Source organism: Electrona antarctica (genome assembly GCF_951216825.1).
Source record: "Electrona antarctica genome assembly, chromosome: 18".
In the NCBI taxonomy this organism is placed as follows: Eukaryota; Metazoa; Chordata; class Actinopteri; order Myctophiformes; family Myctophidae; genus Electrona; species Electrona antarctica.
Genome location: NC_136799.1, coordinates 46,219,314 through 46,240,934, shown reverse-complemented (window position 1 = coordinate 46,240,934; position 21,621 = coordinate 46,219,314). Strand labels below are relative to the sequence as shown.

Sequence of the window (21,621 nt, the reverse complement as noted above, 5' to 3'; positions counted from 1 at the left end):
CTCAGGTTATCGGGTATTTTACAATGGCTGGGAGGTGTAGGCAGAGCCGACGCGCAGCGGAGGGTCTTCTACCTCCCAGCCATTGTAAAATACCCGGTAAGCTGGGGCCTCGAGTGGCTTATTGCTTTTCTAAAACGGTTACAAACATATAGCAATATTAACCTAATAAAACTATTAAATTCACAAAAGTAGCTACGCTTTGCGCCACCAGAGCGAGCCACATCACTTCCTTGTTTTGCTCGGCAAGTAGACTATGTGACGGGAGAATAGCGCTTGATGTCTTTACAGGGCCGCCTGGAGCCACACATTCACAGTCATATGAGCCGGGCGGTGCTTAGACGCCCGCACGGCATGGGTTCGTAAGGCAATCAAGCGCTCCCCTTCCCCAGTACAGCTACAGAAAGTAGTTTTCTAAAACGGTTAGTCCCAATACTTGATTCTGATTGGCTGGTTACCGTCACGTGACCGTTGTAAATTTCACCGATAACCCACACCTTCAATCACTTTATATCATTCCCAGCTGATTCCGCAGCTCTGTAGCTGCACTGGGGAAGGGGAGCGCTTGATTGCCTTACGAACCCATGCCGTGCGGCAAAAAAAATAAAAAAGGCATTAATTCACACACACACGTGCGCACGCACGCACGCACGCACGCACGCACGCACGCACGCCTCACGTGCGGGAACCCATGCCATGCGGGCGTCTAAGCACCGCCCGGCTCATATGACTGTGAATGTGTGGCTCCAGGCGGCCCTGTAAAGACATCAAGCGCTATTCTCCCGTCACATAGCCTACTTGCCGAGCAAAACAAGGAAGTGATGTGGCTCGCTCTGGTGGCGCAAAGCGTAGCTACTTTTGTGAATTTAATAGTTTTATTAGGTTAATATTGCTATATGTTTGTAACCGTTTTAGAAAAGCAATAAAGGCCCCAAGCTTACCGGGTATTTTACAATGGCTGGGAGGGTAGAAGACCCTCCGCTGCGCGTCGGGTCTGCCTACGCCTCCCAACCATTGTAAAATACCCGGTAAGCTGAGACCTCATTTTGCCACTCAGTAGGCATTCCTGCATAACTTCCGGGTATGATGATGATGATGTCACGCGCATACCCTCTATTGTCTTGCAATGCCATTGGCCAGAGAGGCAGGACACTTCACAACTTCAAATCTTTTGAAGGCACAACAACTCTCTTTTTCACTGGACGGAATCCCCCACAAAAAGGTATGTAAAATGCAACTGGGTGATCATTAGAATGTTTTAGGACATGTGCATATGATATAATTGTGAAAGATATTCCCCAAATGTAAATAAGAGCATGCGTTAGAAATGTTGTATTTTTACAACAGTGTGGTAGCACATCTGTTTGCACTGCAAAATGTTTTTCTTTTCAAACTCTTTTTCTCGTTGTGTAGTTTCTGTGTTCAGGAAGTGAATGTTATTTTGTTTATTCATGTGTTTGGTGTCTTATAATTAGGGATGTCCCGATACACTTTTTTCGCTTCCGATCCAATCCCGATACCTCCATTTCTGTGTTAGTCGATACCGATACCAGTGTCGTGATCTCATGTTGTGTTTATAGCTATCTAGCTACATATCTCGTGTTGTGTTTATAGCAGACTACTCACTCAAATGTGAACTTGCAGTTTGGGCCACTCCAAAGCAAACTCCACATGTCCCAACATGTTATTTACCTGCCATAGTGTACCTTACCCCTGTGTCGGATCTGTGGTTAGACTGGCATATTCGCCGATACCGATATGACCCGATATGACAAGTAAGGGCCGATCCGATACTTTTCTCAATACCGATACAGTATCGGGACATCTCTACTTATAATCCCGTAAGTAAGGGATGCGTCTTTTATGACAAGACACGGAAATAAAAAAGGCATTCATTCACACACACACACGCACGTGCACACGCACGCACGCACACACACGCACACACACGCCTCAGAGTACTGCACCTCCAGCAGTGTTGATTTCGTTGACTAACACAACACAAAAAATGTTCGACTACCTTTTTTCACTGACGAAAACTAAAATGGAAACCAAATGACAACTAAGCTATATATTGACAATTTCGTCAACCAATAAAAACTAGACAAAAATGCTAGGAAGGGACTATTGGACAAGAGATCCAGTATAAGTGAAAGACGCAAGTCATTTTACACTTGGTTGCGTGCTGAAAATAGCCGATCTACAGGCTCACAGCGTGTCGCGCTGCGACACGTTGTGAGCTTGTAGATCCAGCATGTGTGAAATCAGCCATTACGACGGCATCAAGGCCCGCCAATGTTAGTCGACTAAATCAACTGTAGATTTAGTCGACTAAAATCTCACGATATTCAGTCGACTAAAACTAGACACTAAAACACACAAAAAACATTCCAGGTGACCAAAACGTGACTAAAAAACTAAATTAAAACCATTCAAAAGACCATATAAAATGTGCTGTCAAAATCAACAGTACAGTAAAACTAAATGAAAACCATTCAAAAGACCATAATATAAAACATGCTGTCAAAATCAACAGTACAGTAAAACTAAATGAAAACCATTCAAAAGACCATCATATAAAATGTGCTGTCAAAATCAACAGTACAGTAAAACTAAATGAAAAACCATTCAAAAGACCATCATATAAAAATGTGCCGTCACTAAATCAACAGTACAGTAAAACTAAATGAAAAACCATTCAAAAGACCACAATATATAAAAACGTGCCGTCACTAAATCAACAGCACCGCTACTGTACCTCCAGGCTGAGGAAGCCTCCGTCGTGCGCGGCGGTGAGGCGCGGCGCCGGCTCGAACCACTCGCAGGACTTGCCCAGCAGGTTGCGCAGCGTGCGCGTCGACGACACGGTCAGAGAGCCCGAGCAGCGGGCCAGGATGAGAGCGCCGTCGCTCCACCAGCTCACGTCCACCAGGGGGAAGTACTGCTCCTTCTCTGTTAAAACACATTTTAGATCCGATCAGATTCTAAAAATGTCTTCTACATCCTGACAGGTTTTCTGAAAAAAAGCTATGTTGCTATGTCAGTGGTTCTTTGATTTAAAAAAAATAGCAGACCTACAAGCGGTGGCGCGCTATGAGCTTGTAGATCTGCTATTTTTGCTAACACCTAAAGGGGTTCCCGCCCCAAAATGGGTTAAAACACATTTAGACCTGAGATCAGATTCTACAAAATGTCGGACAGTTTTCTGAAAAACCTCATGTTTCTATGTCAGTGGTTCTCAGACATTTCCATGTCATGGACACCCAGAATTATATGAAATTGGCCGCCGACCCCCATCTGAAAATATGTTGTTCCAGGAACCCCTCAGAAGCAAAGATGAGTTAAAAACGTTCGCTCTGAAAGAATATATATTCAAAGGTTTGTGCCGCATTTTCACGATTTTTCAAAAATTGCAGACCTACAAGCTTGTAGCGCGGCACTCGGTGCCGCGCTATGAGCTTGTAGATCTGCTATTTTTCAATAGCTATAGTATAACATAACGCTTAAAACACCAAAAGGGGTTCCCGCCCAGAATGGATTAACCCATTCAGGACGGGAAGGGAACCCCCGTTTGGTGTTGTAAGCATTATGTTAAATTACTTTAAGCTGTTGAAAAATAGCAGATCTACAAGCGTGTAGCGCGGCACTCGGAAAATGTAGCGCAAATCTCTGAATATATATATATTAATGCTGAGCCTGGGCCGTTATCGGCGTTAACGTGCTGCGTTAACGCGAGACTCGTATCGCACGATAACAATCAGTGCCGGAAGTCCTTCAAAATAGGAGCTCTGGGGTGCCGGAAAGACATGGCCGCTTTTACTCGGAAACCCATGACCCGGAAACAATCCACTAAAAAGGTTTACTTTACATTGCTAGCTTACATTGCGATCGTTTTAATTTATACGATATATGATCCAAAAAGCGTTCATATTTTGCGGGAGAGCGGGGGGGGGGGGAGTAGCGCGTGGAAGGAACACGTTACTCCGACCAGTACCTTACCCCTCCATCAGGCGCCCCGGCTGGCCAGGGGGAGGTAGTTTTAGAGACCAGGATTTACTGCATGTTTTCTGTGAGGGTACCTACCCTAGGGGACACGGGGAGAACATGTGAGGGTACCTACCCAGGGGACACGGGGAGAACATGTGAGGGTACCTACCCTAGGGGACACGGGGAGAACATGTGAGGGTACATACCCTAGGGGACACGGGGAGAACATGTGACGGTACCTACCCTAGGGGACACGGGGGGAGAACATGTGACGGTACCTACCCTAGGGGGACACGGGGAGAACATGTGAGGGTACCTACCCTAGGGGGCACGGGGGGAGAACATGTGAGGGTACCTACCCTAGGGGGACACGGGGAGAACATGTGAGGGTACCTACCCTAGGGGGACACGGGGAGAACATGTGACGGTACCTACCCTAGGGGACACGGGGGGAGAACATGTGACGGTACCTACCCTAGGGGGACACGGGGAGAACATGTGAGGGTACCTACCCTAGGGGGCACGGGGGGAGAACATGTGAGGGTACCTACCCTAGGGGGCACGGGGGGAGAACATGTGAGGGTACCTACCCTAGGGGACACGGGGAGAACATGCAAACTCCACACAGAAAGGCCCTTTCCGTTCAAAAAAATCTTAACTATCCCTTTAAGGCCTATCAGCGATCATTTAAGAGGATGATGGCATTGCTCGTGTCAGCTGCAACACAGCCGTTCAAAAACCCACCTTTTATTTTCTTCCTCTTCTCCAGAGAAGCATTCCACTCCGGGTTGATCTCCTCAAATCCTGGCTGCAAGGTTGAGAGAGAGAGAGGGAGGGAGGGGGAGAGAGAGAGAGAGAGAGAGGGAGGGAGGGGGGGAGAGAGAGAGAGAGAGAGAGAGAGAGAGAGAGAGAGAGAGAGAGAGAGAGAGAGAGAGAGAGAGAACTTTGAGGGAAATGCATGACCGTATAGACTCAGAGCATAGCTTTCTGGACCCACAAAATATTGGGCAAATTTTGGACTGAGGCCGATTCTAAAAAGCCCTCTAAATCCTGACCTAAGCTTTCTGAAGAACAAATATGCATATAGCAGCATCATTTTTTTTAATACTGTACACATAAGCCCCGAGAATGGATTAAGAGCGTCTGCTAATTGCCTAAATTGTAAATGGTCCGCTTGCATTCACCAATGCAGCGTGGTTCTCAGGGCCCTGCAACATTGCATGTAGTGATGCACCGAATATTCGGCCGCAGAAAATATTCGGCAGAAAATGGTTCAAATGCTTTTTCGGCCTATTCAGTTTCGGCCGGAATAGGCAGAAAAGATATCACCGAATAGTGTATGCAATTAATGCATTCAAAAGAGATGAATAGATGTTTTATGGACCCATAATAGTGATTATTATTTAAGTTACGTTTTGCCATAACCATTTATTTTGCCATACATCAGGTAACTTTAAGGTACAGCAGTGGTAGGAAAAAAGATATATAATATTAATCATATTCGGTTTTCGGCCAACTGTTTCCTATATTGGGTTTCGGCCAAGAATTTCCCTTTCGGTGCATCCCTAATTGCATGTTTGGCGCGCACGCACGCACGCGCACACGCACACGCACACACGCACACACACACACACACACACACACACACACACACACACACACACACACACACACACCTGCAGTTGTTGGCTCCAGGAGGCTCTCTGTCTGAGCGAGGGGATCTCCCAGAGAGACAGACGACCAGAGAAGTGAATGACCGCCAGCAGACTGCCGTCCGGACTGAGACTGAACCGGAACACTCCATCCTGCACGCACGCACGCACGCACGCACGCACGCACGCACGCACGCACGCACGCACGCACGCACGCACGCACGCACAGACACAGACACAGACACTTATCATACATCAGTATACATCACATTCCGTGCTCAGCCAATCAAATCATCACAAAATGTTATTCCGGGTCAATCCATTTTTGGCGTCTTCGCTTCTCTGCCCTCAATATTATCTTGAATATGCACTTTGCTCAGCCAATCAAATCATCGCTATGGGGTGATCAGCCAATCAAATCATCGTGTTTGTGTTATGTGTTCACACAAACAGACAAAGCTGGGCATAGGAGGCGCTCAAAAAGGAGGGAAAAAAGAGGGTTTTCATTACTTTTCCATTCAATATTGATAACACTTGTTGTATTGATAAATGTGTGTATTATCTGTGTTCATATCATGTATACGGGTCTGTCTATATGTCCATATGTGACCAGATTTGACTGAGAGCCTGCCATCGTGCAACCTCCAGCTTTTCACCAGAGGAGAAAAACTTTGTTTTTTATCCAAAAATGAGTTAATAGTATAGGCAGACTAGAACTAGAGCATGTCTGAAATAAGTGTCAGAGCTGAAATTGTCATGTAAATATGAAATAAATGCTTAAACATGTCGCTAGGTGTAATGTTAGAGACCACAGAAGTGAACCTTTCAAGCCTGACTCTATAAGCCATGTCTCCAAAACGGGTGGGTCAAACTGAACAACCAATATGTCAAATTTGAAGCTATGTATGATTCCCTGCTTTCATTATGACGTGAAAAAAAACGGAAATTCAAAAAAAATCCAATGGCAGTCCCTCAGTCAAATTTGGACACATATGTGTTCGCCAGAGAATCACTGCGTTTACTTATTCATATCCATATTCGTACATTTTCCCCTTAACCCATTTAGGCCCGACGTCTTAAAATTAAATTAAATTAAAAAGTCTTCTGAAAGAATATATATATATATATATATATATATATATATATATATATATATATTCAAAGATTTGTGCCGCATTTTCACGATTTTTCAAAAATAGCAGATCTACAAGCTCGTAGGGCACCACCAAGTGGCGTGCTACGAGCTTGTAGATCTGCTATTTTTCAATAGCTAAAGCATAACATAATGCTTAAAACACCAAAAGGGGTTCCCGCCCCAAAATGGGTTAACCCATTTAGGCCCGACGTCGAAATAAAAAAAGTATTTTTTTCTGAAAAACCTCATGTTTCTATATCAGTGGTTCTCAATATTTCATGTCAAGGACCCCAACAATTATATGTAATTGGCCACCGAACCCCATCTGAATATATGTTGTTCCAGGTACCGCGCTACGAGCTTGAAGATCTGCTATTTTTCAATAGCTAAAGCATAACACAACGCTAACACCAAAAAGGGGTTCCCGCCCCAAAATGGGTTAACTAATTGACCGCCGCCAAAACCTCCGTTGCAGCGAGCCAGTCCAATGTGTCGCGCTGTAGGTCAAATTAAGACGCGATCACCATTCGGTGGCATGTGTGTTTGGGGTACTTGGTACCACTAAAAATGATACAGTATGTAGTCTCTACACACATAACATCCATTCACATCATGTCTGTTTTGTTACAACGCTCATTTCTATATGAATTGAATCGAGACAGACAGACAGGCAGGCAGGCAGACAGGCAGGCAGGCAGGCAGACAGACGTACAGACAGACGTACAGACAGACGTACAGACAGACGCACAGACAGACAGACGTACAGACAGACAGACGTACAGACAGACAGACGTACAGACAGACGTACAGACAGACAGACAGACAGACAGACAGACAGGTACCTGTTCATCTCCTTGTCTGGAGAAAAGCCGGAGGCTGGGCAGCCTGAAGAATCCTCTCTTCTGAGACTAACACACACACACACACACACACACAAGCACACACACACACACACACACACACACACACACACACAAGCACACACACACACACATCATAGCTTAGTTTTAATTTAGTTTCCGTCAGTGAAAACAGGTAGTCGACGAATATTTTTCGTCTTCGCTTCAGTCGACAAAGTCAACACTGACACAATGAATTTGACGTGCCTTTTACTTGAAATAGGTCTTGTTGACCATACAGTTGAACCTTGAACCTAGATCTGTCCATTCCCAGCCATGGGAGTAACGCAACGTCTTCACGTTAGAATGCCCGGTAAACCATTTATGGTGGGGAAATGGGCGTGGATGTTCCGCGATACAGAGGACGATTCTACAAAATGTCTTCTAAATCCTGACCGTTTTCTTGAAAAAGCCATGTTTCTATGTCAGTCGATCTCATACATTTTCATGTCAAGGACCCCCAAAAATATATGAAAATATGTTGTTCCAGGGACAGAAGCAAAGATTTGAGTTCAAAATGTTTGCTCTGAAAGAATATATATTCAAAGATTTGCGCCACATTTTCACGATTTTTGAAAAATAGCAGACCTACGAGCTTGTAGATCTGCTATTTTTCAATAGCTAAAGTATAACTTAATGCTTAAAACACCAAAAGGGGTCCCCGCCCAAAAAGGGGTTATTTCAGCACGGCACGTGTGTGTGTGTGTGTGTGTGTGTGTGTTCGCCGCTCACCCCACTGACGTCGTCATAGTAACTGTTCACATGTTTGTAGTACGGTGACCCCGACAGTGACCTCCAGGCTGTGATGCCACAGCGCGACGCTCTGGACGCGCCCTCGTCACATGACTCGCATCCTCCAATGAGCAGCAGCCTGACATGGAGAGAGAGACAGTATGGGAAGCGAATGTTTTCCGAAATTAGAAAAAAAAAGAAAAAGCACATGTTTTCCTCGTTGCTTATGCGCCGATAAAATGTGATTCTTGGGAAATGTGAAATAAGTTCATGAAATAAGCAGTAGGTGGCGTGATTTTGCCAATCAAGTGAGATGCATATTGTTTGACATTTATTTAGCCCATTCTGGGCGGGAACCCCTTTTGGTGTTAGCATTATGTTATGCTTTAGCTATTGAAAAATAGCAGATCTACAAGCTCATAGCGCGCCACCGAGTGGCGCGCTACGAGCTTGTAGGTCTGCTTTTTTGAAAAATCGAAGAACCACTGACATAGAAACATAGCTTTTTCAGGAAACTGTCAGGATGTAGAAGACATTTTTTAGAATCTGATCTCAGGTCAAAATGGGTTAATCTCAAGTTTAAAAACAAAAACAAAAACGCTTTTGCGCTTGACGGGGTTGAACTTTGGGGCTGTATTGAATCAACGAAATGCACAAATGGGGCTCCAGGGACAACCAGGGGCTCTGGCTCCCCAGGTGGGCTCACTAATAACCCATTTTGACCTGAGATCAGATTCTAAAAATGTCTTCTACATCCTGACAGTTTCCTGAAAAAGCTATGTTTCTATGCCAGTGGTTCTTCGATTTAAAAAAAAATAGCAGACCTACAAGCTCGTAGCGCGCCACTTGGTGGCGCGCTATGAGCTTGTAGATCTGCTATTTTTCAATAGCTAAAGCATGACATAATGCTAACAGCATTTTGGGTTCCCGCCCAAAATGGGTGCAAGTGCAAAATAAAAAATGCGCTAAAAAGGGCTTCATGGAAACCAGAGTAATCTAGTAAGAGAGTGGCGACACTTGTAGGTCTGCTATTTTAGAAACATCGAAGAACCACTGACATAGAAACATAGCTGTTTCAGAAAACAGTCAGGATGTAGAAGACATTTTTAGAATCTGAAGTCAGGCCTAAATGGGTTCAAGTGTTTAGAGAGACTCTGCGAGCGGATATAGTACGTCAGGAAATTGGAAATAGGGATGTTAAAGGAGCATTCAGTGATTTGGGTGATTTGGAAAACCACCCAGTCCGCCCCGGTAACAAAATGTGCACATGCACGCTCTACAGTGGGGGGAAGTGCAACAGGCCAACAGCATGTGCACCAAGGCCCGCCCCCACTCGATCATGATTGGAGGAAGGCCCCTCTCATCCTGATTGGATGAAGGCTTTGCCACCCGCCACCAAAACTGAAACTAGGGTTTTTTGACCCCAGGGGCTCACTGGGGACAGGGAGGAACTCCTTATATGGTCAGCACACTCTATAGTAGGGAGGATTATCCAGAAAAAAAGAAAAAATAAGTGATATTTGAATTAAGTCAAATCACTGAATATACCTTTAACACAATTTGGCCTGACGTCGAAATTTAAAAAAATGTCTTCTAAATCCTTTTAACAGTTTTCTGAAATGCCTCATGTTTCTGTATCAGTGGTGCTCAATATTTCATGTCAAGGACCCCAAAAGTTATATGTAATATGCCGCCGACCCCCATCTGAAAATATGTTGTTCCAGTGAACACCCCCAGAAGCAAAGATTTGAGTTAAAAACGTTCACTCTGAAGGAATATATATTCAAAGATTTGTGCCGCATTTTCACAATTTTACAAAAATAGCAGACCTACAAGCTCGTAGCGCGCCACTCGGTGGCACGCTATGAGCTTGTAGATCTGTTATTTTTCAATAGCTAAATTATAACAATGTTTAAAACACCAAAAGGGGTTCCCGCCCAGAATGGGTTAATAGTTAATCGTTAATCGATTAATCGCCGATAAGAAATTAGTCGGTAGTCGGTTGACATTTAATAACGAATCGTAATTAATCGAAAATGACGCGGTATCATTGGGTGGTTTTCTGTGAATGTAATACTGTCTGCGCGCGCGCGTGCGTGCGTGTGTGGCCGAGGAACGCACATACAAAGACGCCATCGCCTGGCCCTGTACCGTCAATGGTCAAATAAATATTTTATTAAGGAATATAATATGCCTTTTGTATTTCTGTATATCGGCAAAAATGTAGATTTGTATGTTAAGACATTGAGGGAAATTAAGATTCTCAGAATCTTAATTTTAACAAAAACGCCGCTTATCAAGTAACCGGTTAATCGATAACCTTATCAAAACGTATCAATTAAAGGAGAATTCCATACTAAAAGGCTTTCTTACCTTTCTTTGTAGTTGTTACGTCCCCACCAAAGAGGTCCAGGTGTTATTTTGTGCAAAAGCTCCTTATTGGCTATTTCCCCTACCATAAGCCCTCAATGAATTGCATTGAATGGGAATTGAATGGGGCTATGGGGTGTTGTGCTAATTCGCTTATTTCCATCGCTCAACTTTTTTTTTTTTTGTATATATCCTCTCTCATAATGTAAATAATATCCCAAGCGGCACACTTTACTACTTATTTCGATGGAAATAAGCGAATTAGCACAAGCCCCATTCAATTCACATTCAATTCAATGCAATTCATTGAGGGCTTATGGTAGGGGAAATAGCCAATAAGGAGTTTTTGCACAAAAAAACACCTGGACCTCTTTGGTGGGGACGTAACGACTACAAAGAAAGGTAAGAAAGCCTTCTAGCATGGAATTCTCCTTTAACTATAGAGCCCCCCTTTTCAGAACGACGAATGGCCAAGGAGAAAACAGCGAGTTGAGAAAACAGGCCTGAAAGGTTCACTTCTGTGGACTCTTAAAGGGACACTTCACCCTTTTTGCAAAAAGATATATATTAATGACGTTTAGAAGCTTTAGAACACTTTCCTGGGGTCTTTATGTGTGTAATATGTGGTTTTAGATATTTTAGATTGTAGCAGTGACCCTGGTGTCTCTGATGTCATGGACACTGGGCTCACTTCCTTCCTGGACTACAATTCCCATAATTCTTGGGTGCCCTGCTCCTCCTTGTGGATAGGGAGAGGGCTGTCTTACTGAGACAACATGTAGTCCAGGAAGGAAGTGAGCCCAGTGTCCATGACATCAGAGACACCGGGCTCACTACTACAATCTAAAATATCCAAAACCACATATTACACACATAAAGACCCCCAGGAAATTGTTCTAAAGCTTCTAAACGTCATTAACATATATTTGTTCTCAAAAAGGGTGAAGTGTCCCTTTAACAAAATTACACCTAGCTACATGTTTAAGCATTTATTTACATTTACATGTCGATTTCAGCTCTGACATTTATTTCAGACGTGCCGTAGTAGAGCGGTTCCCAAAGTGGGGTCCGGGGACCCTCAGGGGTCGTTGAGGGAGCTCCAGGGGGTCCCCAGCTAAATGATAGTTTGGGACCTTATGGGTCTGTAACTCTGAGAGTGTACAGTTGGAGGCCATCGATATTGTCCTTTTCTTTTTGCTGAGTTTTGCGTGATCTGCGCAAAAGGACAGCTAACCCATTTTGGGCGGGAACCCCTTTTGGTGTTTTAAACATTATGTTATAATTTAGCTATTGAAAAATAGCAGATCTACAAGCTCATAGCGCGCCACCGAGTGGCGCGCTACGAGCTTGTAGGTCTGCTTGTAGCTTGTAGGTCTGCTATTTTTGAAAAATCGTGAAAATATTTATTTCAGAAAACTGGAGGATTTAGAAGATTTTTTTAAGATTTTGAGGTCAGGCCTAAATGGGTCAAATGATAAGGGACAATATCGGTGGCACCCAACTGTACAAGTGGAACTTGTACACTCTCAGAGTTAAATTAACTTTGATTTTACACTATAAATTGGGGGCCCCAGAGATAGAAATGCCATTAAATGGGGGTCAGTATAGACTAATGCATGACAAACTGGGGGTCCTTGATATTAAACGGGTTGAGAATCACTGCTAGAGCCGTAAAAATCTCTTATGGGGGTCCCTGGCATATCTTTTCAAATGGGGCGTCCGCGGGGCTGATTAGTGTCAATTTGGGGGTCCTTGACATGAAAAAGTTTGGGAACCACTGTTTTAGTATGTGAAGAGTCTGTCTGTGCTATTAATAGCTCGTACACACTGCCCGATATTTGCTCCGATTATGCTGTCGGGAGCATTTTTGGAGCTCGCCGACAAAACCCCCCAATCTGACTTAAAATCGGTCTTTGATCGGCAAGGTTTTGCTCGCTGTGTGTGAAAGGAGCTGCGAGAAGATCCAGCGCCGATAAAAGCGCTCGCCGACGCCTCCCCGACCATTTCTGAACATCTAGCACGTTTGATATTTGACTGTCGCCGACTGGATATCATACAGTATGAACTGGGTTGCGACTGCGCCCCGATAAGGCCTGTATTACAGCCAATGAGAGCACACTGCTCACAGCACTGCTGTCTGTCTGTCTGTCATGTCACCTGTATCGATAGATGATCAGATGATAATATATAACCATTATTCCTTGGGTAAATCCCTGTCCTGTGTCGTACATGGTAGCATTAGCCCAATGTTGCTGTTAAATAAACCATAACCAAATCATTTCACTTGAATAATGTTGACAAAACCGCATCGGAGCAAACTTTTGGGCTCTCTCTCTCTCTCTCTCTCTCTCTCTCTCTGTGTGCGTGCGTGGAGAGAGACGGAGAGTTATTTCATGAAAATCAAGATTTAACGTCCTGTCTCACTGCAGCCCACGTAGGCTACACTACACGCTGTCACAAACATTTGCCTGTGTGTGTGGCATGCACAGAGAGAGAGAGAGAGAGAGAGAGAGGCGTCCTCTGTGTCGGTCTCGCAAGTCGCATCATGTCGGTCATCGTATCATGCACGTGCGTGAGATGTAAAAATGATAAAATAAAAACAAATGAATATCGGGTCTTGATCGCATCTTGGTGAACTCTTGCAGTGTGTGATGCCTAGTCTGCGACCAATCGTTTAGTGTGAAAGCCACAAAGATATAATGACAGCCGATTAAAAAAAAAAGACTGTAGTGTGAAATACATCTGATGACTCGCCGACAACTTTAAAACTCCTACAGTGTGTAGGGGCCTTAAACTCAAATCTTTGCTTCCGAGGGGTATCCGGGAACAACGTATTTCCAGATGGGGGGGGGGGGGGGGGGGGGTGGTCGGCGGCCAATTACATATAATTTTTTTGGAGTCCTTGACATGAAATACAGTGAAAGAACAGTTTAGTTTTTCTCCTCTCCTGAACAGCTCGTCCGTCTTGCCGCACGTGACCGTCTCTGTATCAAAGAGAGTCACATAATGGTGCTGGACTCCGGGGTCACAGGGTCACGGGGTCACAGGGTCACTATACTCACCGGTGTCCGGGGTGGTAAACGGCCGTCGTGATGCCGCGGGAGTAGTGGGCGGAGAAACTGAAGCTGTGGTTCTCCTGGAAGCTCTGGTTGGTTCCCACGCTGAGAGGGGGAGAGGCAGAGTCACACGTGTGTGTGGTCGGGAGAGGGAGGGGGGTTGAGAAAAGGACACACGTGTTAGAAGAGTATATTATAAGACAAGTTAAGAGCGTTGATGTCGATGCATCGTTAAAGTTGCAGATCAGCATTTCCTCCGCTTACAAATGGGGACGGAGCTTGCACATTTTTGTATTGATGATGAACGTTTTAATCGTTCCTGCTTATAGCGTATAGTGTGAAAACGTGTACGTCACCAAGAGGGGGGCGGCGTCTGAAAAGCTAGGGACGGCCCTCTCGTTGGCATTAGATTCTAGCCCACCGTCACTCAGAATAGAGTGACGGTGGTATGTTTTTGTAAATATTGAGCTCGTTCTTGGCGACAACATAGTGAACCAACACCAGGATGGATAGAAAGAACGTCGGGCCCAAATACATTACAAGGACAAGGACAATGTTGTGAACAAACACGGCTGTGCTTAGATACTTTGTTGAACGTTATGTCTCTGCGCCCGTGCGCCGTACAGCCGAGATCCAAGACATTCCACGTATTTTTGTAAACTCGTCAATCTGTGTTCCTTGATGCTGTCTCCATGCTGGAAAGATGAACATCTAATTCCGTTTTCTGGCTCATTCCCTCGACGTGACCTGCTGTGGCACTTATTTACTGAGCAAGTCTGCACCATTGTGAGGTCAGTTAAAAAAAAGAACGTATACAAGCACACCGGATAGTCGCTCAATGTAAACAAACCAGACAAGCCAACAAGTATGGCGGACGCTACCACGTGACACATATGTTGACGCCCCCTCAAGGAGATTTTGGTACACACTATAGAGCAGTCGCAGTCCCGCCCCCTCGAGAGACCCGGAAAAGAAATCCCCGTTAATTTTCCTCATAGACTTTTCAGACAGTATTTATTTAAAGACGTTTATACGCCGCGGACAAAGCCAACTCTTGTCGTGACAAATCATGACAACAAACACAATGTTTTGGGCCAAACAAAGAATTAGAACGGCAGGTTACAATACTTTTTTTGTTGTTTTTCTTTCTTCTTCGTAGTTATTTGTTTGGTCCAAAATATTGTGTTTGTTGTCATGATTTGTCACGACTCGAGTTGGCTTCGTACGACGCTTAAAGGTCTTTAAATAAAAACTTTTTGAAATGTCTATGGGAAAAAATGCATTGGGATTCATTTTATGGGCCTGGCGTCGTCATGAAAGGGGGCGGGGCGGCGACGCTCTATTGATCCGGGCTTTTATCGAGTCCAGTATTGATGTTTTTTCTTTCTATTATTTTCTGAAAGATCGCGAGACGACAAATTCTGAACGGAACCGGTATCATGACTGAGTTTGTGGCTGAGCACCACCAAATCAAATTAAATGAACATAACATTGTCCTGTCATTAAATACAATCATGTTTGTTCTTGTTTAGACATGACGACGTCATGGGCCGCCAACAGCCTCAATAGCAAGGCTCGACAAGTCCCAAAATAAAACGGCGTCTCAATAAATGTGTTAGGGAGTTTTTCAGTGGACTAAATCAAGTTTCAGACTCTGTGGCAAAACAGCTCTTTGGGTGTCTGAATAAATGAGACAGCACTAAATATGAAGCAGTATTAAAGGAGAATTCCATGCTTGAAGGCTTTCTTACCTTTCTTTGTAGTCGTTACGTCCCCACCAAAGAGGTCCAGGTGTTTTTTGTGCAAAAACTCCTTATTGGCTATTTCCCCTAACATAAGCCCTCAATGAATTGCATTGAATGGGAATGGGAATTGAATGGAGCTATGATGTGTTGTGCTAATTTGCTAGAAGTGTGCCGCTTGTGATATTATTTACATTATGAAGAGAGGATATATACAAAAAATATATAATTTTGAGCGATGGAAATAAGCGAATTAGCACAACACCTCATAGCCCCATTCAATTCAATGCAATTCATTTAGGGCTTATGGTAGGGGAAATAGTCAATAAGGAGCTTTTGCACCAAAAAAAACACCTGGACCTCTTTGGTGGGGACGTAACAACTACAAAGAAAGGTAAGAAAGCCTTCTAGCATGGAATTCTCCTTTAAGAGGTTAGATTGCTAGACAATGCTGTGAAATCAATGATAACAGTAGTAGGAGAAAGACAGACAAATAGACAGAGATGTGTGTGTGTGTGTGTGTGTGGTGTGTGTGTGTGTGTGTGTGTGTGTGTGTGTGTGTCTGTGTGTGTGTGCGCACTAAAAGACGCAGCTATAAAAACAAGCCAGTGCTTTGTGAGGACAAGGAGTAAATCTGCCACAAATGCCTCCCACCTCTAATTACACACACACACACCTCTAGAGCCCCGCCCCCGGTAGCCAATTGGTGCTCACCTGACCAGGTAGCTCTTGAGCCCACCCCCGTAGCTGATGACGAGCAGCTCGGCTGACCACTGGGCGCTGGCCGTGTATTCCAGGAAGATGAGACCGGCCGCGGCGTAGCTGAAATCACCTGGGAAACTGACCGCCTGAGAGAGAGAGAGAGCGAGAGAGAGAGAGAGAGAGAGAGAGAAAGAGAGTGTAAGGCCACCTTAAGGGATCATTTCCTCTCCATTTGGCTTGCTGAAAGGTGGATTTTCAGAGACAGAGCGAGAGAGAGAGAGAGAGAGAGAGAGCGAGAGCGCGAGAGAGAGAGAGAGAGAGACCAAAACCTCGAACGACCGACCACATTTACACACCCTCGTAGAAAAACATGTGGATCATAACAAATCCAACATTTTCTCCTGCTTTGTAGATTTCGAAAACGCATTTGACTCAATTTGGCATGAGGGCTTTGCTGTTCCAAATGGTGGTGTGGGGGAAAAAAACACATTAAAACAATGTATCAAAAATAATAAATGTGCAGTAAGAATTGGCAACAAAAGAACAGATGTATTCCCCCAAAGTAGAGGAGTAATGCAGGGCAACGATCTAAGAAGTCCAACCTTGTTCAACATTTATATAAATGAATTGGCAAAATCACTGGAGGACTCACTGGCATTATCGGCCTCGGCAACACAGAGATTAACTGTAAGGGACTACAGCAGCTCCCAGATCATCTGTTTACAGATGATCTGGTGCTGCTGTCCAACTGTAAAGGACTACAGCAGCTCCCAGATCATCTGTTTACAGATGATCTGGTGCTGCTGTCCAACTGTAAAGGACTACAGCAGCTCCCAGATCATCTGTTTACAGATGATCTGGTGCTGCTGTCCAACTGTAAAGGACTACAGCAGCTCCCAGATCATCTGTTTACAGATGATCTGGTGCTGCTGTCCAACTGTAAAGGACTACAGCAGCTCCCAGATCATCTGCAACACTTCTGTCAGACCTGGGCCCTGAAAGTCAATAAGAAAATGACAAGAATCATGGTTTAAACGAGCGCTTAACGAGAGTTATACTGCTTACTGGGGGGGGTGAGGAAGAGGAAGAGTTCTACTGCTTACCGGGGGGGTGAGGAAGAGGAAGAGTTCTACTGCTTACCGGGGGGGTGAGGAAGAGGAAGAGTTATACTGCTTACTGGGGGGGGTGAGGAAGAGGAAGAGTTCTACTGCTTACCGGGGAGATGAGGAAGAGGAAGAGTTCTACTGCTTACCGGGGGATGAGGAAGAGGAAGAGTTGTACTGCTTACCGGGGGGATGAGGATGAGGAAGAGTTCTACTGCTTACCGGGGGGATGAGGATGAGGAAGAGTTGTACTGCTTACCGGGGGGATGAGGAAGAGTTCTACTGCTTACCGGGGGATGAGGAAGAGGAAGAGTTGTACTGCTTACCGTGGAGATGAGGAAGAGGAAGAGTTCTACTGCTTACCGGGGGGATGAGGAAGAGGAAGAGTTGTACTGCTTACCGGGGGGATGAGGAAGAGGAAGAGTTGTACTTCTTACCGGGGGGATGAGGAAGAGCTCGCTGCCCATCAGGTCGAAGAGGCGCACGGTGCCCGTGCTGTCGGCGTACGCCAGCAGTGTGCAGTCGTGACTCCATGCCACCCTGCGCCACTGTGGGTGAGGGTCCTTGGGCACTGTCAACGACACACACACACACACACACACACACACACACACACACACACACACACACACACACACACACACACACACACACACACACACACACACACACACACACACACACACACACACACACACACACACACACACACACACACACACACACACACACAATATAATTCAGGAAGTATATTTTTTGGAGCGTTTAAAAACATATTGATTTATTTGTTTTTCATACGTGTTTTAGTCCCCTATCTATTATCAAGTTTACCCTGCATGGCGACTTGACTTGCAAGCGTGTATCTCCCATTTGTGCGCGTGCAACAAGAACAGATCTACAAGCTAACAACGTGTCGATTGGCAACGCGTTGTTAGCTTGTAGATCTTTGAAGATCACGACACTGTCCTCATCAAACCCTGGATAGCCATACATGGGGAAAGACTGGATCATCATCACCTAGATCTGCATATATGGAGCCGGCCAGCAACTCTGCCCGAAAATTAAGGCCCGGCCCTACCTGGGCCCTAACTGGGCCCTACCTGGGCCCTACCTGGGCCCTACCTGGGCTGGCCCGAGGCCCCGTCTGGCCTTACTAATTAGCCCACATTTTATTAGCACATGCATTCCATATACATGGGCATATGACATCGTCAACTTGCGACGGGAGCAGTTCCTATTAAGTAAAAGATTCTCTATTTATGAAAGAAATAAAATATTTAAGGTGTTTTCATTTTTCATTTGAGTTATAGACGGCAAGTATAATGTTTTAAGGCATATTTGTCTTATTATCCTTTTAACTTTTTTCTCTGCCATCTACAATTATAATCGTAGCCATAGGCTAGGGAACTAAATGTGCTCACTACCTACATGTACGTAGACAACCGTATACTCCATATATGAACGCGGCGACCGTCAATTTACCTTTTAGTACAGAGGGTATAGAGCACCGAAGTCTGACGTCACTTTCAGTAGAGGGCGCCTATACACAGGTTCATGTATTTTTTATTTGCAGTGAAATCTCCATAGGGCGATTTTAGGTCGCTTCATATAAGAACTGTGTTTGAAAAATAAACCGACCACCCCGGCCTTTCTGTCAGGGGAGTGGCTGTGCGTCATTAATGATGTCCATTCATATTTGATACAGCCAGTTTCTGGAGAAAATGGAATTAATGTGGCCGCAAAAGCCTTGAAACTACATATGAAGGCAATGTCGCTGCTGATATACGCCACGCCCAGCTGTCAACACATTGCGTTCCTGAGATTCCTCGTTGACGTAAGCTCAGCTGGTGGTGACTCGACTCGTACTAACCACGAAACATTAAATATCAATAAAATAAAAATAAAAATAAACGTAATTAACATTCAGTTTATGTTGTGCGACGGGCAGATGCAGCCACCCTGCCTACCCGGAAATGTAGTCTCTGGGTTGTTTGAATCGTTTCTAACGCTTATTTTGTTACTCTTTGGGTATATTTGTACATTTCCACCTTCAGTCGATGCTTCATATCCATATGAGTGAAAAGGCCGGGGTGATCGGTTTATTTTTCAAACACAGTTCTTATATGAGGCGATCTAAGATCCCCCTATGGAGATTACAATGCAAATAAAAAGTACACGAACCTGGGGACTGACGCCCTCTACTGACAGTGACGTCAGGACTTCGGTGCTCTATGCGTGTGACATCATCGTACCTGGAAGTTATGCAGGAACGCCCACTGAGTGGCAAAAAACTACTTTCTGGCCTTGACAGCCCATTCATCCAAACAGAAAGGTCCTGTCTGATTGCATTAAACAATGTTAAACTCACCAACATTGCAGCTGAACGAAAAGCTTGAATTATCCTCTTTCTATCTACAGTAAGTTTTTGTTTCATGAAAATCCACCATAGAAACATTATGAGCTACTTTCTGTCAACAAATGCCCTGCATTTGGTTATTTTTCTAAGTGTCAGAGTTTGGGAGTGCTTGTTTTCAATGACATTTTCCTGCCTCCTGCATTATGTGACATTTAGAAACAGGTGGTACGGCAGGACGGTTGAGTGATTTCCAACGAGCGCTTCCAAACTCCAACACCGCTCCATGCTGCTCAATGTCTAGATGAGGGGGGCGTGTCCTGATGGGAAAATCATGCATGTGCATACACTGACAGGTAACAAGACAACTCACCCCTTTTCTGTTTTCCTCCCGGAATTTTCCCCAGTGAGGGGTGGGAGAGGCTGGACAGCAGACGGCTGGACTTTGAATTTATCTAACTATAATTTATATACAAATATAATTTATGAAAAGCTACTACAGTGAAGTCTGTTCACAGAAGTTGTTGTAGGCTATGTGGGGATTATCTGACGAGGTACCATTTGAGTGGGAAAAATCTTACATATACTAAATAATACTAAATTGTTTATAGGGTCAATATAAGTAAAATAATATAGCCTTTCCACAGGAGTATCTTTTTATATTTGTCCAAAAAGAATACAAACAGCCAATAGCATATTACAAAGTTCTCCCCCTCACTGGGGAAAATTCCGGGAGGAAAAACGGGCAAGCACCGGGGTGAGTTGTCTTGTATTCCACTGACACCACGGCGCGTAAACAGCGCCTCAAACTGTGACTCCGCCCACAAACGGGGGAAGTTGTGATTTTCGCTCGTTCACTGCAATGCAATTTGCGGCATTTTCAAAACAATATTGAGCAGAGTAGCGATTATCAAACGTATTTGCAATGCCATACATTGAAAGATCTGTTGCCCGTGGACAAGGCACGCTACCTCCGCAAGTTAGATAGCATCGGCATAGATGTTTGTCCGTATGTGATTAAGGATTGGACCAAGTTGCATTGGCAGCCATGTGACGTTTTTGGGCGTTCCTGTCTAGCGTGGTGTCAGTTTATAATCTCTATTGCTCCGTTTGCTATGGAGAGTCTCCGTCCTCACCAGCTATGGGATTTTTAAATCCAGCTCCATTGAGCCTCCATTATAACAGGCTTTTCAAAGCCTTGCATCTCTAAAGCTTCTATAGAGAATTAATGCTTAAAACACCAAAAGAGGTTCCCGCCCAAAATGGGTTAGGATGGATGAATGAATGAATTGTACATCCTATATTACAATTGAAAACATGTCCCCAAAAGCACGCACAGGAACAAAAGGCACCAGCTACTACGTCACTGACACGCTGCAACACGCTGCAACACACACTGCAACAACACACTAACACGACACAGCCTTACCCTCCGCGTCGATCCACGGCTATCTCCTCATGTCGCGCCGCACGCCCACAATCAACAACACCCGCGTAAAAACTGTCATTGCACTGCCACTACAGCCGCCTCCCGTCCACACTCACAAACAACATCAATATCAATAACAAACACAAACACGCCACAAGCACCGACACCCCCGCCTAATTTGTTGCCAGGTCTATGAAAACTAGCCCAGAAAAAATGCCATTCAACACGCTACTTACAACTCGCTTACAATTCGCGGACCTGGCAACACTGCATCCTGTTTTCCCATTGGCTACGGTTGCTACAACACGCATTTGCACTGCATCTTGGGAGCAACACAGCTTAATGTAGGGGTCACCGATTGCTGTGCTACATCCCCCTCATGTTCTCACCACCCCCTTCGCCTACACCACACACACTAACCTACACCATTCTCCACATGCAACACAGGGCCCTTATTGGCTAGC

General features: G+C 44.8%; 1 protein-coding gene across 2 annotated transcripts in view; it reads right to left on the bottom strand.

The window, feature by feature from the left end:
- The window catches only part of nbas (NBAS subunit of NRZ tethering complex), a 118,829-nt gene that overhangs the window by 81,581 nt on the left and 15,627 nt on the right, over positions 1-21,621 (bottom strand). For both annotated transcript variants that reach the window (XR_013792341.1, XM_079529003.1), the window contains exons 7-14: positions 17,813-17,946; positions 16,285-16,418; positions 13,835-13,933; positions 8,403-8,541; positions 7,614-7,679; positions 5,661-5,789; positions 4,729-4,792; positions 2,756-2,949 (exon numbers count right to left, since the gene is read on the bottom strand). Coding sequence is in view for 1 of the 2 variants with exons in the window: in XM_079529003.1 (XP_079385129.1) it covers positions 2,756-2,949; positions 4,729-4,792; positions 5,661-5,789; positions 7,614-7,679; positions 8,403-8,541; positions 13,835-13,933; positions 16,285-16,418; positions 17,813-17,946 (959 nt within the window). In the remaining variant the exon portion in view is untranslated. The remainder of the gene's footprint in view (positions 1-2,755; positions 2,950-4,728; positions 4,793-5,660; positions 5,790-7,613; positions 7,680-8,402; positions 8,542-13,834; positions 13,934-16,284; positions 16,419-17,812; positions 17,947-21,621) is intronic.